The 13,875-nt window shown below is 45.3% G+C and overlaps 1 protein-coding gene across 9 annotated transcripts in view; it reads left to right on the plus strand.

Moving 5' to 3' along the window:
• CHD2 (chromodomain helicase DNA binding protein 2) overlaps positions 1 to 13,875 on the plus strand; it is an 86,236-nt gene that overhangs the window by 50,611 nt on the left and 21,750 nt on the right. For 8 of the 9 annotated variants that reach the window (XM_027877966.1, XM_027877967.1, XM_027877965.1 and 5 more), the window contains 11 exons: positions 210 to 296; positions 6,049 to 6,110; positions 7,444 to 7,566; positions 7,877 to 8,023; positions 8,912 to 9,045; positions 9,693 to 9,918; positions 10,640 to 10,740; positions 11,338 to 11,382; positions 11,544 to 11,719; positions 12,389 to 12,513; positions 13,135 to 13,351. In XM_027877966.1, coding sequence (XP_027733767.1) covers positions 210 to 296; positions 6,049 to 6,110; positions 7,444 to 7,566; positions 7,877 to 8,023; positions 8,912 to 9,045; positions 9,693 to 9,918; positions 10,640 to 10,740; positions 11,338 to 11,382; positions 11,544 to 11,719; positions 12,389 to 12,513; positions 13,135 to 13,351 — 1,443 coding nt within the window. Of the gene's footprint in view, positions 1 to 207; positions 297 to 1,329; positions 1,424 to 6,048; positions 6,111 to 7,443; positions 7,567 to 7,876; positions 8,024 to 8,911; positions 9,046 to 9,692; positions 9,919 to 10,639; positions 10,741 to 11,337; positions 11,383 to 11,543; positions 11,720 to 12,388; positions 12,514 to 13,134; positions 13,352 to 13,875 lie in introns of those variants that run through there. The other variant, XM_027877968.1, reaches the window with a different exon arrangement.

Consider the following 13,875-nt stretch of genomic DNA (forward strand, 5'->3'; position numbering starts at 1 on the left):
TAAAGATAGCACTGAGATAAAACATGCTGCTTTAGAGCCTTGCCAAATACCCCAAAATAATCATAACCTTTTTCAGCCAGTTTTTAAAGTGTCCATCTACTGGTTGCTAATGGTTTTATGTTCATCTTTTAAACCACCATCAAACTTCTCAAAAATGTCAGAAATAATTGGGGCGAAGCAGGCCTTCTGATGGTCTGTTTATTTTGCAGATGTGGGAAGAGTATCCTGATGTTTATGGGGTTAGGAGGTCAAACCGAAGCAGACAAGAACCGTCACGATTTAATATAAAAGATGAGGTAAGGAAAAAAACAAAAGGATGAGGGATTACTGAACATATAAAACCATCTAAACCCAAAGAGCAAAGGGAGGTCTCATCTGCATTGCTTTGTACACTCTGAGTCCTAATTTGGTGTCTGGCTGTTGGAGCTCACAGTTGAGGTCCCAGTCCTGCAGCTGGATCCTCTTGGCCTGAGACCTCTGGAGTCAGCGGGACACTGCGTGGGCTGAGATCTGCATGCGCTGATCTGATTGCTGGAACGGGGCGTAATGCAAGTCATGCTCTGCTGTAGGAACATCCTGGAGAGAATGAATCTGTGTAATAAAAAAAAACAGAACAAAACCAAAACACAACACAAATCCAGCCAGGAATAAAGGAAAGTTCCCAGAAACACCTCAGAGCAACAAAACAGTCATTGTTGCCCATCCTGGAATGGATCCCACTAATAAATGCATTTGCGTGTCTGCAGCTTTATGAGCCATCACTTTTCTTTGACTGAATATTGGGGAATCTTTTGTGCTTCAGCTGGAGGTGACAGTGGTCAGAGCCTGGCAGCCAAACCTTTTAATAGTTCCTTTTTCAGAGCGTTGTTGTTTTCTTAAGATGTAGCAATTAGCTGCCACCTTCATTTGCATCTGACAGGCTTTGTGCATGGAGAGGTGAATCTGCAGGTCTTCAGGAAGGTCAAGTAGTTATAGAAGAGGGGAAAGGGAACCAGAAAGAGGCTTCCATGGAAAGCTTGGGGCTTAGGGCTAGGAATCTGAAGATAAGTAGCAGACTTTCAGCAGAGCAGGAGCCAAGTGGTGCTCTCTGAGTCAGGCTGTTTGTGCTTCACGACCAAAATGTGCATTTGAATGCTCGAGGGGTCAGAGTTGCACAGCAGCAAAGGCAGGTCTTGATCTCCTTGCTCTGGTGTGTTGTTGTTGAGCCTTGTGGCACCCCCAGTGCTACCACCTGCCCCCCCTGACTCTTGTGCTGGATGTCCCGCAGAGCAGCAGGTTAGGAAGGGCTCGGGACACACCATTGACGTAGCTTTTGTTTTCCTTTTCAAGTTCGGCAAAGGCCAGGCTCGCCTGCACTGTGCCGGCGACGTCACACCCACCTCAGACCTCCGCTGCACACCCCACTGCCCTCTTAGGGGCTCAGGTAAGTCCCATCTTTGTTTGTTTTACAATATTACGTGGTTTTGCAAATGTTGTTTTCTTTTTCAACATCTTTATTTGCCACTATTTAAGGTACGATAAAGTTAAAAAAAAAAATTAATCTGAGATGCAAAAACTTTGCTATACCACAGAATATTGTAAAAAACAAAAGAACCCACCTAACCCTTCAAATGACCCCACTGCAACTTCTGTGACACAGAAAGCCAAAATTAACAAAATTGGATCACCCCCTTCCCCTCTCTCTCCCCAAAGCAACACTGACTCGTCCTCGGCAGCTCCCGTCTGCAGCAGAGTCCGATGGAGGGTGTGACGTGTCAGGAGCACAGTGCTGGGGCCTCGCAGGAGGCAGGAGGACATGGAAAGTCTTGCTTTTGGAAGACCTAAACACCAAGAGGGAGGAAATAATGTGGCTCAAGCCTGCGTGGTGCTGAGCACTCCTTGCTGCTACTGGAGCTGGCAGAGACCCAAGGCGCTTGACCCCTCTCAAGATTGCTTTTTACCTTTGCAGGGTTAATCCTGTCACCAGTGACCTGCTCCTGTCTGTTGCTGCTTGGGACTTCCAGCACAGTGTCTGGGAGCTTGTAATTGCCTTCTTCCCTAATGCTTCTCTGCAGATTAGCAAAGAGCATTGCCCAGGCAGCGTGGCAGGCTCAGAGACCAGAGCAAGGATGAGGCATCGCAGCTCCCCACGTGCCGCCCCGTGACTCACCTGCGCGGGGGAGATGGCACGCAGGAGGAGGTGGTTCAGGTTTTGGGGCACTGCTCAATCACTGTGTCCTCCGAGAGCAGCACTTTGAGTAGGTTATTTGTGTGTTAGAAATGGTTACCTTCTGGGGATTTCTGCGCAGATGGTGTAGGTGCCCAAGCTGTGATCAGAGAGGGTGATAACTTGTGATCAATACCCAGGCGTGGGCTGAGCCATTGGGAAGCAAAAGTGCAGCTGTGCATGGGAGCACAGAGGTGCTCAGAAGACTTGAGCTGTCTCCAGGAACAAGAGCATGTGTGAGTTTTTTAGTAAAAACACTACTTCCCCAGGCATTTTCTTTGCAGTTAATAAATCCGCTTCAGGTTTCAGCCAGAGGATGTGAGGCGTGCAAAGCCAGGTGCCTTTCAGAATATTCAATCTGAAAGGGGAAACTTAATTTAGATATAAGGAGCAAATTCTTTGCTGTGAGGATGCTAAGGCCCTGGCACAGGTTGCCCAGAGATGCTGTGGATGCCCCATCGCTGTAAGTGTTCAAGGCCAGTCTGAACTGGGCTCTGAGCAACCTGTTCTAGTGAAAGGTCCCTGTCCATGGCAGGGTGGTTGGAACGAGATGGTCTGTAAGGTCTCATCCAACCCAAATCATTTTATAATTCCATCCTTCTAGGGCAATCAGGAAATAAATGTGCCCAAAACAGACATGATCTTTTTACCATAAAAAGGATGGTGTCAGGTTGAAGTTAGTAATAAATGTCACAAGTGCATCTTTTCTGTGAGAGAGAGAGGCCACAAGGCACGCACCGGAGCATTCTCAAAATACAGCTGGTTTTATTATTGGAAAAAAAAATTCTGCTCATTTGCATTTTGGTCAATGCTTTCCCTCATGTATTTGCTGAAAGTTCAAACACTGTTGATCTCACTAGGAAAGAGAAGTTTAGCAGACAAGACTAAGCTGGTGAACTGAGGTTCTCCAGCTTTTCTGGACCACTAGAGCATGACCACTGTTAAGCCTGAAATGAGCAAATTCTCACTTTGACTGTAGTCTGAAATATTTCTTGCCTCTGTTTAAGCAAGACTTTATTTCTCCTAGTAGGCAGCATGAGCTCCAGAGGCTCACCTGGGCCTCCTCTCCAATGGTCTGGAGACTCCATTTGTCATGCTCTGTGCTAGTAATGACACTTATGGGCAATCTGAAAGAATAGAACTTTAAAACTGCTGCTGCACTGCTGTGCTTGGTGCTACTTAAGCAACATCATTATGTTTGTACAGTGTTGCTCCGCAGCAAAACGCAGCCTAGTTAATCTAGGAAAATCACATGTGCTTTGTATGATGGGACAGAGAATTAATTAGATGTGAGGAGTCAGCGAGGCATGGAAAGGGAAGGCTGATCCCTTCAGCTGGAGGTGGGGAAAACAAACTGGTTTGTTTTCCACTTCCTAGTCCAGTTGGTAGTGGTGCAGGAATAGGTTGGGCACATTTTTAGTATTTGTTAGGGAAGGGGGGAGACAAGGGAGGACAGGTCATCTTTCCCCTTGGCCATGGCAGCAGCACCCAGAGGGGCAGCTGGAGCCCAGCGCTGGCACTCAGACTCTGAGGGTGAGCAGTGTGCCCCTGGCATCTCCTGCTGGGGTGACAAAAATCCCACTGGGGACTGGGAATGGACTTTGCTGGGTTAGCTTGTGTCTTTCAGGAAGGTGACGTTATTAAAATCCAAATTGCGCGTGATTTCCCAACCAGTCTGCTTCCTGACGGTGGTGTGTGGCAGCCTGAGTGCAGATGGGACCTCAGGTGCACACTCTGGACCTGACGTTCCCCCAGATCTCTGTTTTGCATCTGCATTTCCTTAACCAAGGAGTTTGCTTCCAGGAGACAGGGTTGGTGGTAAGGGAGCAGGGAGGATAAGCTGAGCAGCTGCAGGCACAGCACTTCCCGGCACTCTTTGCTGGGACAGGGAGGATGTGGGAGCACAAGTCAGGCAGATGACTCAGGCTGGGGACTGGCTATGTCAGAGGAGATATTGCTGGGCTTGACACACATCCAAAACAGACAATGGTGTCTTTGAAAAATGTAACTGAAGGCGGTTGAGCTGCAGTCACAAGTTAAATTTTTCAAGGAGGAAGAGAGGAGGAAAAGACGAGTCATTAAGAGATTGTCATCAGCTTTGTAGAGACAGTAACAGAGCAGGGGGGAAAGTACAGGCATTAGGAAAATGCACACTAGAAACCTGAAAAATGGGATTTTGGTAAAGAAGTGGAGTTAGTTTCAAAGAGCTGAAGGTTTTATTTGATTTTCTCCAAATGTGATCTTCTCTGACGCAGATCAGAAGAGACACCCACCTCTCTTTGCCTGTGGCTTGCCAAAGGACAGAAAAAAGTAAACGTGTGCTCAGAAATTGTGCCAAAATGGAATGGCAAAGCTTCAGAAAGCAGATAAGAACTTAAAAGAGAAAAATAGGAAACTGAGGACTTTTGCTTGCCAAAACTGAAATCTGTGGAATGCTTGGCTTGTGTTGCAAGGGTAGATAGGGCTCTCCATGGTGTTTGCCAGTCACTTGCTTCCTGGATGCTTCGTAAATGAGACAGGAATTTCACGCAGGGCTGTGAAACAGGTGGATCAACTCGTGTTTGTAGTGAGATATGGTGCAAAAGGTGTTATTGTGTCACATGCAAATGTGACACCAAACCACAGTGAAATTCAGAGAAGCTCTTGGTCTAAGGTGGCATCCAGTGTTTCAGTCTGTTTTAAATGGGTACACTGGTACAAGCGAGAGAGAAATTTCTGTTGGTGGAAGGAAAGCTGGAAAATGGAAATAAAGGGTGCAGAAAGAGAACAAAGGGGTGAGCCATGGCTCTCCAGAACCTCCACTTCTTCATGTTGCAGCTCACACAGTTTCACAAAACCCTTGTGTGATCAGTTGAAGCTGTGTGAGCTATATCCAGGAGGGCACTGGGGGAGTCAGGGGATGCAAACTGAGGTACCCGTGGTGATGGACAGACAGTACATAGAGCCAAAGATGAATACAGCAGCAAAAAGCAGTTTGAAGTGGAAGATTTCCAGTGTGTGGAGAAAGCAGCCTTGGAGGCTACTTCTGTCATCTTAATACTCATTTAGAAATCTCACATGGGTTTCTTCAGTTTTGTCCCTAGCTATTTGTGTTTTCTGGGGCAATCTGTTTCATGGTTGACTAGTTTTTACGAAAATGGGGTTGTGTACAACCAGCTTAAAGACTTTTTTTTTAGCTATCTTGGTCTGTAGGAGTTAATGACGCCCATTTAAAATAGTACAGCAAGTAGTTAGAATAGCTCTGGATATATTTAGCCAGAGAGAGTCTCACTGGTGAGACTGGAGGATTAGCAGGAGGGAAAGCAGCAGGACATGGCTCTGACCCATTCAGGTCCTCAGTGACTTTGGCTGTGGGAGAAAAAAGCCAACAGCAAAGCAAGGACACTCTTGTGATGAGAACGTTGTCTTTTTATGAGAATTTCCTTCCTTCTAGAAATCATAATCAATTTCTAGATCATAATTCATTTGGTGGACAGATTCACCCTGTGTGTTTGTAATCCATGGGGTGTTGCACCATTGGGTGTTGCACTGTAGGTCTGGTGTGACAGCATCTCATGGATACTGGAGGTTGATGCTGAGGGGTAGGTGAGTCCTGAGCTCAGGGACTCTAAGATAGATGGTGTGATAGAGCTCTCCAGGCTCTCTGCAGAGAGTTTCCTCCTACACCAAGGCGGTGGTGCCGAGGAGCAGCTGCTCTGCCACAGCCCTGTCGCTCCAAAGCACCTCCAGCCCTGCAGGGAAAGGGCCTGGGCTCAGCCCACGTGCACGTGTTTCAGTTGCATCCTTGAGGAGTCAGTCCAGAGTGAAGCCTACAACCTGATTTTCTTTCTTTTCAATTAAAGGCAAGTAGCGAATCTGAAAATGAGAGCCCAAAAAGAAGACGACAGAAGCAGTTGAAAAGAAAGTAAGTTTTCTAGGGAAAGGGTTTCCAGTGGTGGTACTTTGGTTTATTTTTCAGAACAGCAGCGCACAGGATTGCTTGATGGGAGTTGTCAACATGGTGAATTTGTAAAATAAATAATTTTAATATTTCCAGTAATAGTACTTTGGATTACTAAAATTGAAGTATGAAAATGGATCTACAGATGGATGCAATTTCCCAACTTTTGTTTGTATTTTCCCACTATACCTGTGATGGAATCTGAACAAGTCAGGTTCACTTTCTGTTGTCAGTCTTTCATTTCTCCATCAGCTTACTGATTCTCCTTCAGAGATACCTAAAACAATTTAATCCCTTCTCCTCCCACCTTTTGGATTATCTAAGAATAAAATACCAAAATATTATCCTCTTCTATCTTTCATAACCCTCTATTAAAACAATAGAAATTCCATAAAGAATGTTTTAGGTGTCTGAGCACTGTAACTGAGTTCACTTACAATCGTATTTTACTACCTTTTCCCACCTAATAAGTATCTTTTGGTTTTTCCAAACCCTAAAGGGAACCATGGAGCTATGAACTGCTTGCTGGAGAAAACTTAAACACAGCCACGTGATTCTGCTCCCTTTCTCCTGCATTTTGTTTTCATTTAGCTGTACACATCGGTGCAGGAGGGAAGGTGATAAAGCGCAGAGAGGACTGTGGGTTATGGACCTCTCCTGGGCAAGGGGAATGATCCTTGTGGACTCTCCATGCCCCCTTGGACAGAGGAGGGACTCCTTCAAAGGGCATTTTGGAGCTGCAACTTTGCTCTGAGCTGCCCACAGAGAACATGCTTCCTTCCACTGATGGTACAGCATGATTTGGCTTCACACTTGGGAACTTTAATACCCTGAATTTAGATAGCAAGAGACTTCTTGCTCCGTTTTCTGGGCTCCAAGGAACTCATGAACTGTCAGTGTTGTGGCTCATACTTCATAAGTGATAGTGAGCACTTCAGATCTTTCCAGCCCGTTTCAAAAATGCAGAAGTAGAGAAAACCAATCAGTTGAAGCCCTTGCCCACCCAAGTGTGAGCAGTACAGCTCTGCCTCCAGCACACTGTGTGTGGTAAGAGCTGCTCTCACTCAAGAGATCAAGGCAATCCTGCCACTGTGTGAATCAAAACACAGGTGCCCAAGACCTCCTCCTAAAAGCAGAGAATTGCACCATCACATCCCCCCTGCATTGCACTGAACAGCCAAGGGTGCAGTCTGGAACTTTTTCTTGTAGTTATGGCCTTGATGGCTTGGATATCTGTTCAACCAAGTATTTGTGTAGAAATATCATTGCCCTTCATGACCTGCATTTCTGACTGTAGAATTAAATGGAAAAGAGAGGTCTCTGCTGGGGAGGAGGATGAAGATGGAGGGGAGCAAGGCACCAGTGGAGAGAGTGAACCTGAACCGAAGAAAATTAAAGCAAGAAGACCTGTCCAAAGGAGGTAAGGACTGGTTGGTTCAGTCTCTTTTTCTGCCTGTGCTGGGTGAAGAGAAAATCTCTACTTGTCATTAAAGATTGTGGATTTTTTTCCTGTAATATTACCCTGGTTTATGACCTAGTAAACCTAGGGCCTAGTTACTCCCTCATCTCCCCATCTAGTGCTCCAGTGAATAACACAGTGGTTTCCATGATAGAGCAGACTAAATCCCTTAGGAGTCTAATATTTGAGATTCATGCATTCCTAAAGACTTATTACAGCAGATGTTTACATAAACCATGCTGTACTATGGCTTTATTAATTCTTATTTTAGAACAGTGGCCAAAACTGGTGTTAAAAAGCCCCACAAAGTCCAGCGTGGGAAGAGAAAGAAACCAGACTCATCTGAAGACGACGATGATGACGAAGATGATGAGACCCCCAAGAGACAAACTCGACGCAGAGCAGCCAAAAATGTCAGGTGTGAAGAAGTGTGGGGTTGCTCGATGATGAGAGCTGGGAGGGGAGGAGGGGGCACTGAGGGACTCTGACTGCCTGAGTGATCCTGCACATACCTGTGGCTGAGGTGTGGTTATTTTGACAGGTTCATGCTGTGAACATCTGACTTTACCTTGTTTTGCCATCTGTAAAGGAAGGAATATTTACCAGTTCCTCTTAAAGAAATGTGAGGGGGTTTGTGTAATGTTTCTAAAGAACCTTCAGATGAGATTAGTAATTGCAAGTAATGGTTAAAAATGAATAAAAGGGAGCAGCTGTGCTGGATTGGAGCAATTGTCTGAGAGTAGATGATGGGTTATGCCTTAGGATAGAGTGTTCAGGCATGGTGGAGGTAAAGCTTTATCCATTCCCCAATGTGCCTTCTCACCTTTCAGCGCTCTTAGTAAGGGAGTTGCAAAGAACCACCCTAATAATATTTTGTGGTGGTTGAACATTCATCAGAGATGAGAAGTGTAGTTCCTAGAGCAATGTAGGCACCCAGGCAAGCCTTTTATGCTCTGAAACCTCTGTTGTTAAAAAATAATCTTTCCATGGATAGTGGAGACTTTCTCTGTTGATAGCCTTTCCTCTGCTGCAGCAATTGTTCCACCTCCTTACGGAGCATCTGATGTTAGCCATGGTCAGAAAAACTTATCTGGACAAGATATAGGATTAGTCTGATAAAGTGTGCCTATCTGGGTGTCCTGGGGAAAAATACTGAGTGGATGGCTTAAGACATGTGTGTGCTGAACATGCACTGAGCCCTGGGATAAACGGTGCAGAAGGTGCTCCACAGTCTGTGCTGTTCCATGCGTGTGTGGACTGGGAGGAGTCAGGGGTTTTAAATCAGTTTGGTTTTGTTCTTATTCAGTTACAAAGAAGATGATGATTTTGAGACAGATTCTGATGACCTGATAGAGATGACCGGGGAAGGAGCTGATGAACAGCAAGACAACAGTGAAACTATTGAGAAAGTCTTGGACATCAGGCTTGGAAAAAAGGGAGGTGCGTAGTTCTGGAAAAAGCCTTTATTTCTCAATGTGCACTCATAGTTTCTTGTGAGCTGGTGCAATGCTTTTGTGACTTCAGAGAGGGGCCAAGGATTGTTCCAGTGCTTTTCACCCTCTCCTCTGTGCTTCTTATTTATGTCTTGCAGCAGCTTTGGTAACATGTAGTATTGAAAAACCTAAAATCTCTAGTTTATGTGTTCAGCAGCTTTCATTTAGCCTGCACACATTTTAAAGATGCAGTCATTGTTCTGCAATTCCTGCTTTTCTCTTCTTTGAAATATAAAATAGATCTTCCAGTAGAGTCAGTTTTCATAGCCCCACTGACAAAGCCATAATGAAAATAAAGCCGATGTTTTGTTCTCAAAGCCTTACAAAAGTGTTTTTGTAAAACTGAATGGTTGTGAACTTTTCAAGAGACCTTTGAATTATACTTAAAGAAAAGGTACTTATGACAGAGAGACTTAAAAAGATTCTGTTGTATGGAAAACTTTTGTGTGCCTGCCTTATAGGGTTGCAGAATCTGTAGGATATTCTTTGTGCTGCCACGAAAGATGTATTAGAAGAGTAGCTTTCTGCTCTAATGCAGTTGAAGAGCAGGGGTTGGTAAGGAAGGTACTGACTGCAGCCCGATTTCTCTTGCAGCCATTGGTGCTTCCACCACGGTTTATGCGACCGAAGCCAACGGCAACCCCAGCGCGGACTTCGATCCTGAAAAGGATGAGGGGGAAGTTCAGTACCTGATCAAATGGAAAGGCTGGTCATACATCCACAGCACCTGGGAGAGCGAAGAGTCCTTGCAGCAGCAGAAAGTGAAGGGCCTGAAAAAGCTAGAAAACTTCAAGAAAAAAGAGGAGGAGATCAAGCAATGGTAGGCTTTGCTCAACCAGTGATTTGGCCTCGGGCAAGTCGTCTTTAGCCAGACTTTGCAGAGTTGAGACTGGAAACATTTGATTTTTTCTTGCAAAGTGTGTGTTTCTTGGAAACAAAACTCTGGTCTCTCTTAAGGCATTTGAGGAATATCCCCCCTCATAGAGATGATATCTGTGGTATTGATGTCTGCGAAATGGAGAGGAAGAGGCATGAAATCTACACTGTTGCCACTTCCCAGGCTTAAGAATTGTGGTAACAAGTAAATGTTGCACAAATTCGCCTGGCCCAGGAGGTGCTGTGAGGCCTTGCAGCCTTGTTAACCCTTGTTAGTTATGGGCTTGTCCATATGCAGGTTTTTGCATCAGTTTATGTCCAACTGCCTCAGGAACTATAAGGGGAGCTAAGGTGTGTTTCCAAAGTGCTAAAGCTGGAGTAGCAGCTTCCATCTCGCTCTGACTCAGGTTTTGAGACCAACTTGTACATCATAATAAGGCATCATTTAACAGGTAGACAGTCTGAACACCTGCCATATTTGCTTCTCAGTAAAGATTTGTAATTATAGGAAATTTAAGAAACATGTCATGTAAGCAGCAGTGTGCTCTAGTGGTTTGTCTGAATGACAGAACCATATAGGAAAGTAGATTTTCTCTGTGTGGCATCTATGAGCATTATGACAGAAGCATTATAGTGGGTTTTTGTTTGGATTTTTTTGCATCTAGGCTGGGCAAAGTATCACCTGAAGATGTGGAATATTTCAACTGCCAACAAGAGCTGGCATCAGAGCTGAACAAACAGTATCAAATAGTGGAGAGAGTAATTGGTAAGTGAAGCCAGTGCTTTTGTAAAGGCATGAAGTAAGATTGGGGTCTTTAATCTCTGTGAAAGCAAAATGATTGCACAGTTCTCTCATCTTCTGTGTCCCTCAGTGTCTCTGAATTAAAAAAAAATGTGTTAAGTGTATTCATTGTGTGAAATTCAGGAATTTGGGCAGTAGGAATCCAGGTTTACAGATTTGTATTTATAGGCAATACAAATCAGTCACTCTCCCTGTCTGGAGTGTGGGAAGTTCTTTGACTTCAGCCCTTTGGTTGCAAGGTGTTTGTATCCTAAGCATCAGTACAGGCCTGGCTTCTGTGAGGACCACTTTCTGTGGCTGAGGATGTGGTTAGGCTGCAAGGCAGCTCCGGGTTAGATTTTCAGGATTAATTAATAAAACCAACATTGGTAATACCACAAGTCATGTCAGTCAGAGGTGCCAGCGCTCAGTTGTTTTGGGAACTGGCTTGGAGAGCTATTTAATCTGTTTCCAATAGAATTCCTATAAAAACTTGTGTTGTATGGCAGTGACCGCCTTCCCTGCTCCCTCTGCTGGCTGTTAGCACACCAACCCTCTTTTCCCTTCTCTCTCAAAACACAGCTGTGAAGACCAGCAAATCTGGCACGGGACATTCAGATTTCCCAGGTAAAGGAGCATTTTTTAGTCCCTCTACACTTTTCCTACTTTGTCAAGACCTGTCTTGTGGCTGTAGGGGCGGCTCAGCCTGTGCCTGTGAACTGCGCTTGTGGTTCAGCCGCTCAACCACAGGTACTGAGGTTTGGGCTTTGTTTTTGCATATTTTACAGCAAACAGTCGCAAAACATCCTCAAATGATCCCGAATACCTGTGTAAGTGGATGGGGCTGCCCTATGCTGAGTGCAGCTGGGAAGATGAGGCTCTGATAAGCAAGAAATTCCAGCACTGCATCGACAGCTTCAACAGTCGGAACAACTCCAAAACGATTCCCACCCGGGACTGCAAGGTTTGCCGGCTTCTTTCCTCTCCTTTACTGGCTTTCTCCAGGCTAGGAGGTGATGCAAGCAGTGGGAACATCAAGTTTTATCAGGATAAATGTCAGAGAACATTTTCCCATCCTCCTACCTGTGTTGGAAGCGTTGTTTGCTGTTCTTGTATTGTACTTTAGGCAGAGATATGAACCCCTTTGAGTTTCATTTACGCTGTGCACAGTGAGAACCCCTGGGGAGTGGGAGCCTTAATTAAGCTTTGCAAAGTGCTTCCTTCTCAGAAGGGGCTGCAGGAGTTTTAATATCAATTGGATGAAAAAAACAGCACACCTAGTAAAAGAGGAAACCTGCAAGATGCTGATACAGTGGAGGAGAGAAATAATGGGAGAAAAATCAAAAGACAACAAAGAAGAAAGTGGAGCTTGTTCCAACTCATGTGCTTTATTCACAGCTTACTGTGCTCTTGGGGGGACTCAGAACTCTGATCCTCAGAACCAGAGAACAGCAGGCAAATCACAAGAAATGCAGACACAAGCACTAGCTGGGAAAATGTGTATGGACTTGAATCAGTGAAAAGAAACGCAGTCTTTGCTGAATTCATAGATATCATTGCTAAATTTTCAGCCTTTCAACCACTGACTATTTTGTCCTTCTCTTCAGTGGACTTATGGCAGCATCTTTTTCAGGTATTGAAGCAGAGACCGAGGTTTGTTGCTTTGAAGAAGCAGCCCTCGTACATTGGCGGTGAGAACCTGGAGCTGAGGGATTACCAGCTGGAGGGCCTCAACTGGCTCGCTCACTCCTGGTGCAAGTATGTACGGATGCTGTGACATTCATTTTGTGTCTCCTGGTTTTCGTCCCAGTAGTACTTGGCCCTCTTGTTTTCAAGTGAGGTCTTTACCCGCCCTCCTTCTGCAGCTTGACGGATTTCAAATGTTATCACACCCAGCTGCATTGCAGACACTGAAAGTAGGGAACTATCTAAAACATGAACTTCAGAAACCTTGTGTGAAAACAAAAAGCGTTTTCCCTGTCTAGGCCTGTTCACTTGCTGAATTTGGCTGTTGTGTGAGCCTGGTACATATCAGTCCTGGTTTTCCATTGACTTAATGGAAAAAAAGCTTTCTGTCTTAGCACGTTTATATACTCACTGAAGTTTTTGAGAAATGTCCTCCTAAAATTAGGCCACTGATTCCCCTCTCCCTTTCCCTTTGTCCTCCAGTTTGCAGTCATCATAGTTCATTTTTGCACATTATTGTGCCATGTGCAGTCCAGATGTCCCCGGGATCCACTTGGAAGTGTTTAGATAACTGTTTTTGCACTACCCCTCTCTATCCTTGTTGTGGATTGCTGTTCCCGTGGAGCACACTAAATTACTAGTGGCAGAAACATGTGCTTAGGCAGCATCTTCGTTTGTTCTCCTCTTTCCCAGGAACAACAGCGTGATCCTGGCTGACGAAATGGGACTGGGCAAGACGATTCAGACAATATCATTCCTGTCATACCTGTTCCATCAGCACCAGCTGTACGGCCCTTTCCTGGTGGTGGTGCCCTTGTCCACTCTCACCTCGTGGCAGAGGGAGTTTGAAGTGTGGGCACCTGAGATAAACGTGGTGGTTTACATCGGAGACCTCATGAGCAGGAACATGGTGTGTAATCAGAGGGCAAAGGGTGAGGGGTTGGGCTGAAGCACTGGGTGAAAAGCAGCAGCTTCTGTGTGATGTGTGTGACATTCTGCTGGAGAGGCTGCTGGATATTACTGTCAGCCCTGCAGGCAGCTGGAGCTGGTGTAACAGCTCATGGGTGTAATTCTCTGCTGCAGGGAATTTTATACTTTGTTTTCCCTCTTGGGTTGAGCCCAGGAATACTGGTTTTTCTTAGAGTCTAGGAACTACTACTGGGCTGAAACATGCTGCAGTGAGGAGTCCAGCAGTGCAAAAGTGCTTGTCTCCTGTGTTTGGAATTATTCAGACAACAGAGTCTAGTGGTGTCCATAGTGCAGTGACGCTCATTTAGCTGATGAGGTTAAAGTTCCAACAGCAAGTTGACCTTATTTTGTTACCTGTGAAAGGGCAGTTGAACCATGTGTGCACTAAAACAAGCTGTTCCTTGGGCACCCTGAGCTCATCAAATGGCACCTTGAACAGCAGGTGCTTTGGACTTGGTTGGAGTC

Source organism: Empidonax traillii, unplaced genomic scaffold, assembly GCF_003031625.1.
Source record: "Empidonax traillii isolate 1590-97213 ecotype Southwest subspecies unplaced genomic scaffold, ASM303162v1 scaffold36:size2505666, whole genome shotgun sequence".
NCBI classification, from domain to species: Eukaryota; Metazoa; Chordata; class Aves; order Passeriformes; family Tyrannidae; genus Empidonax; species Empidonax traillii.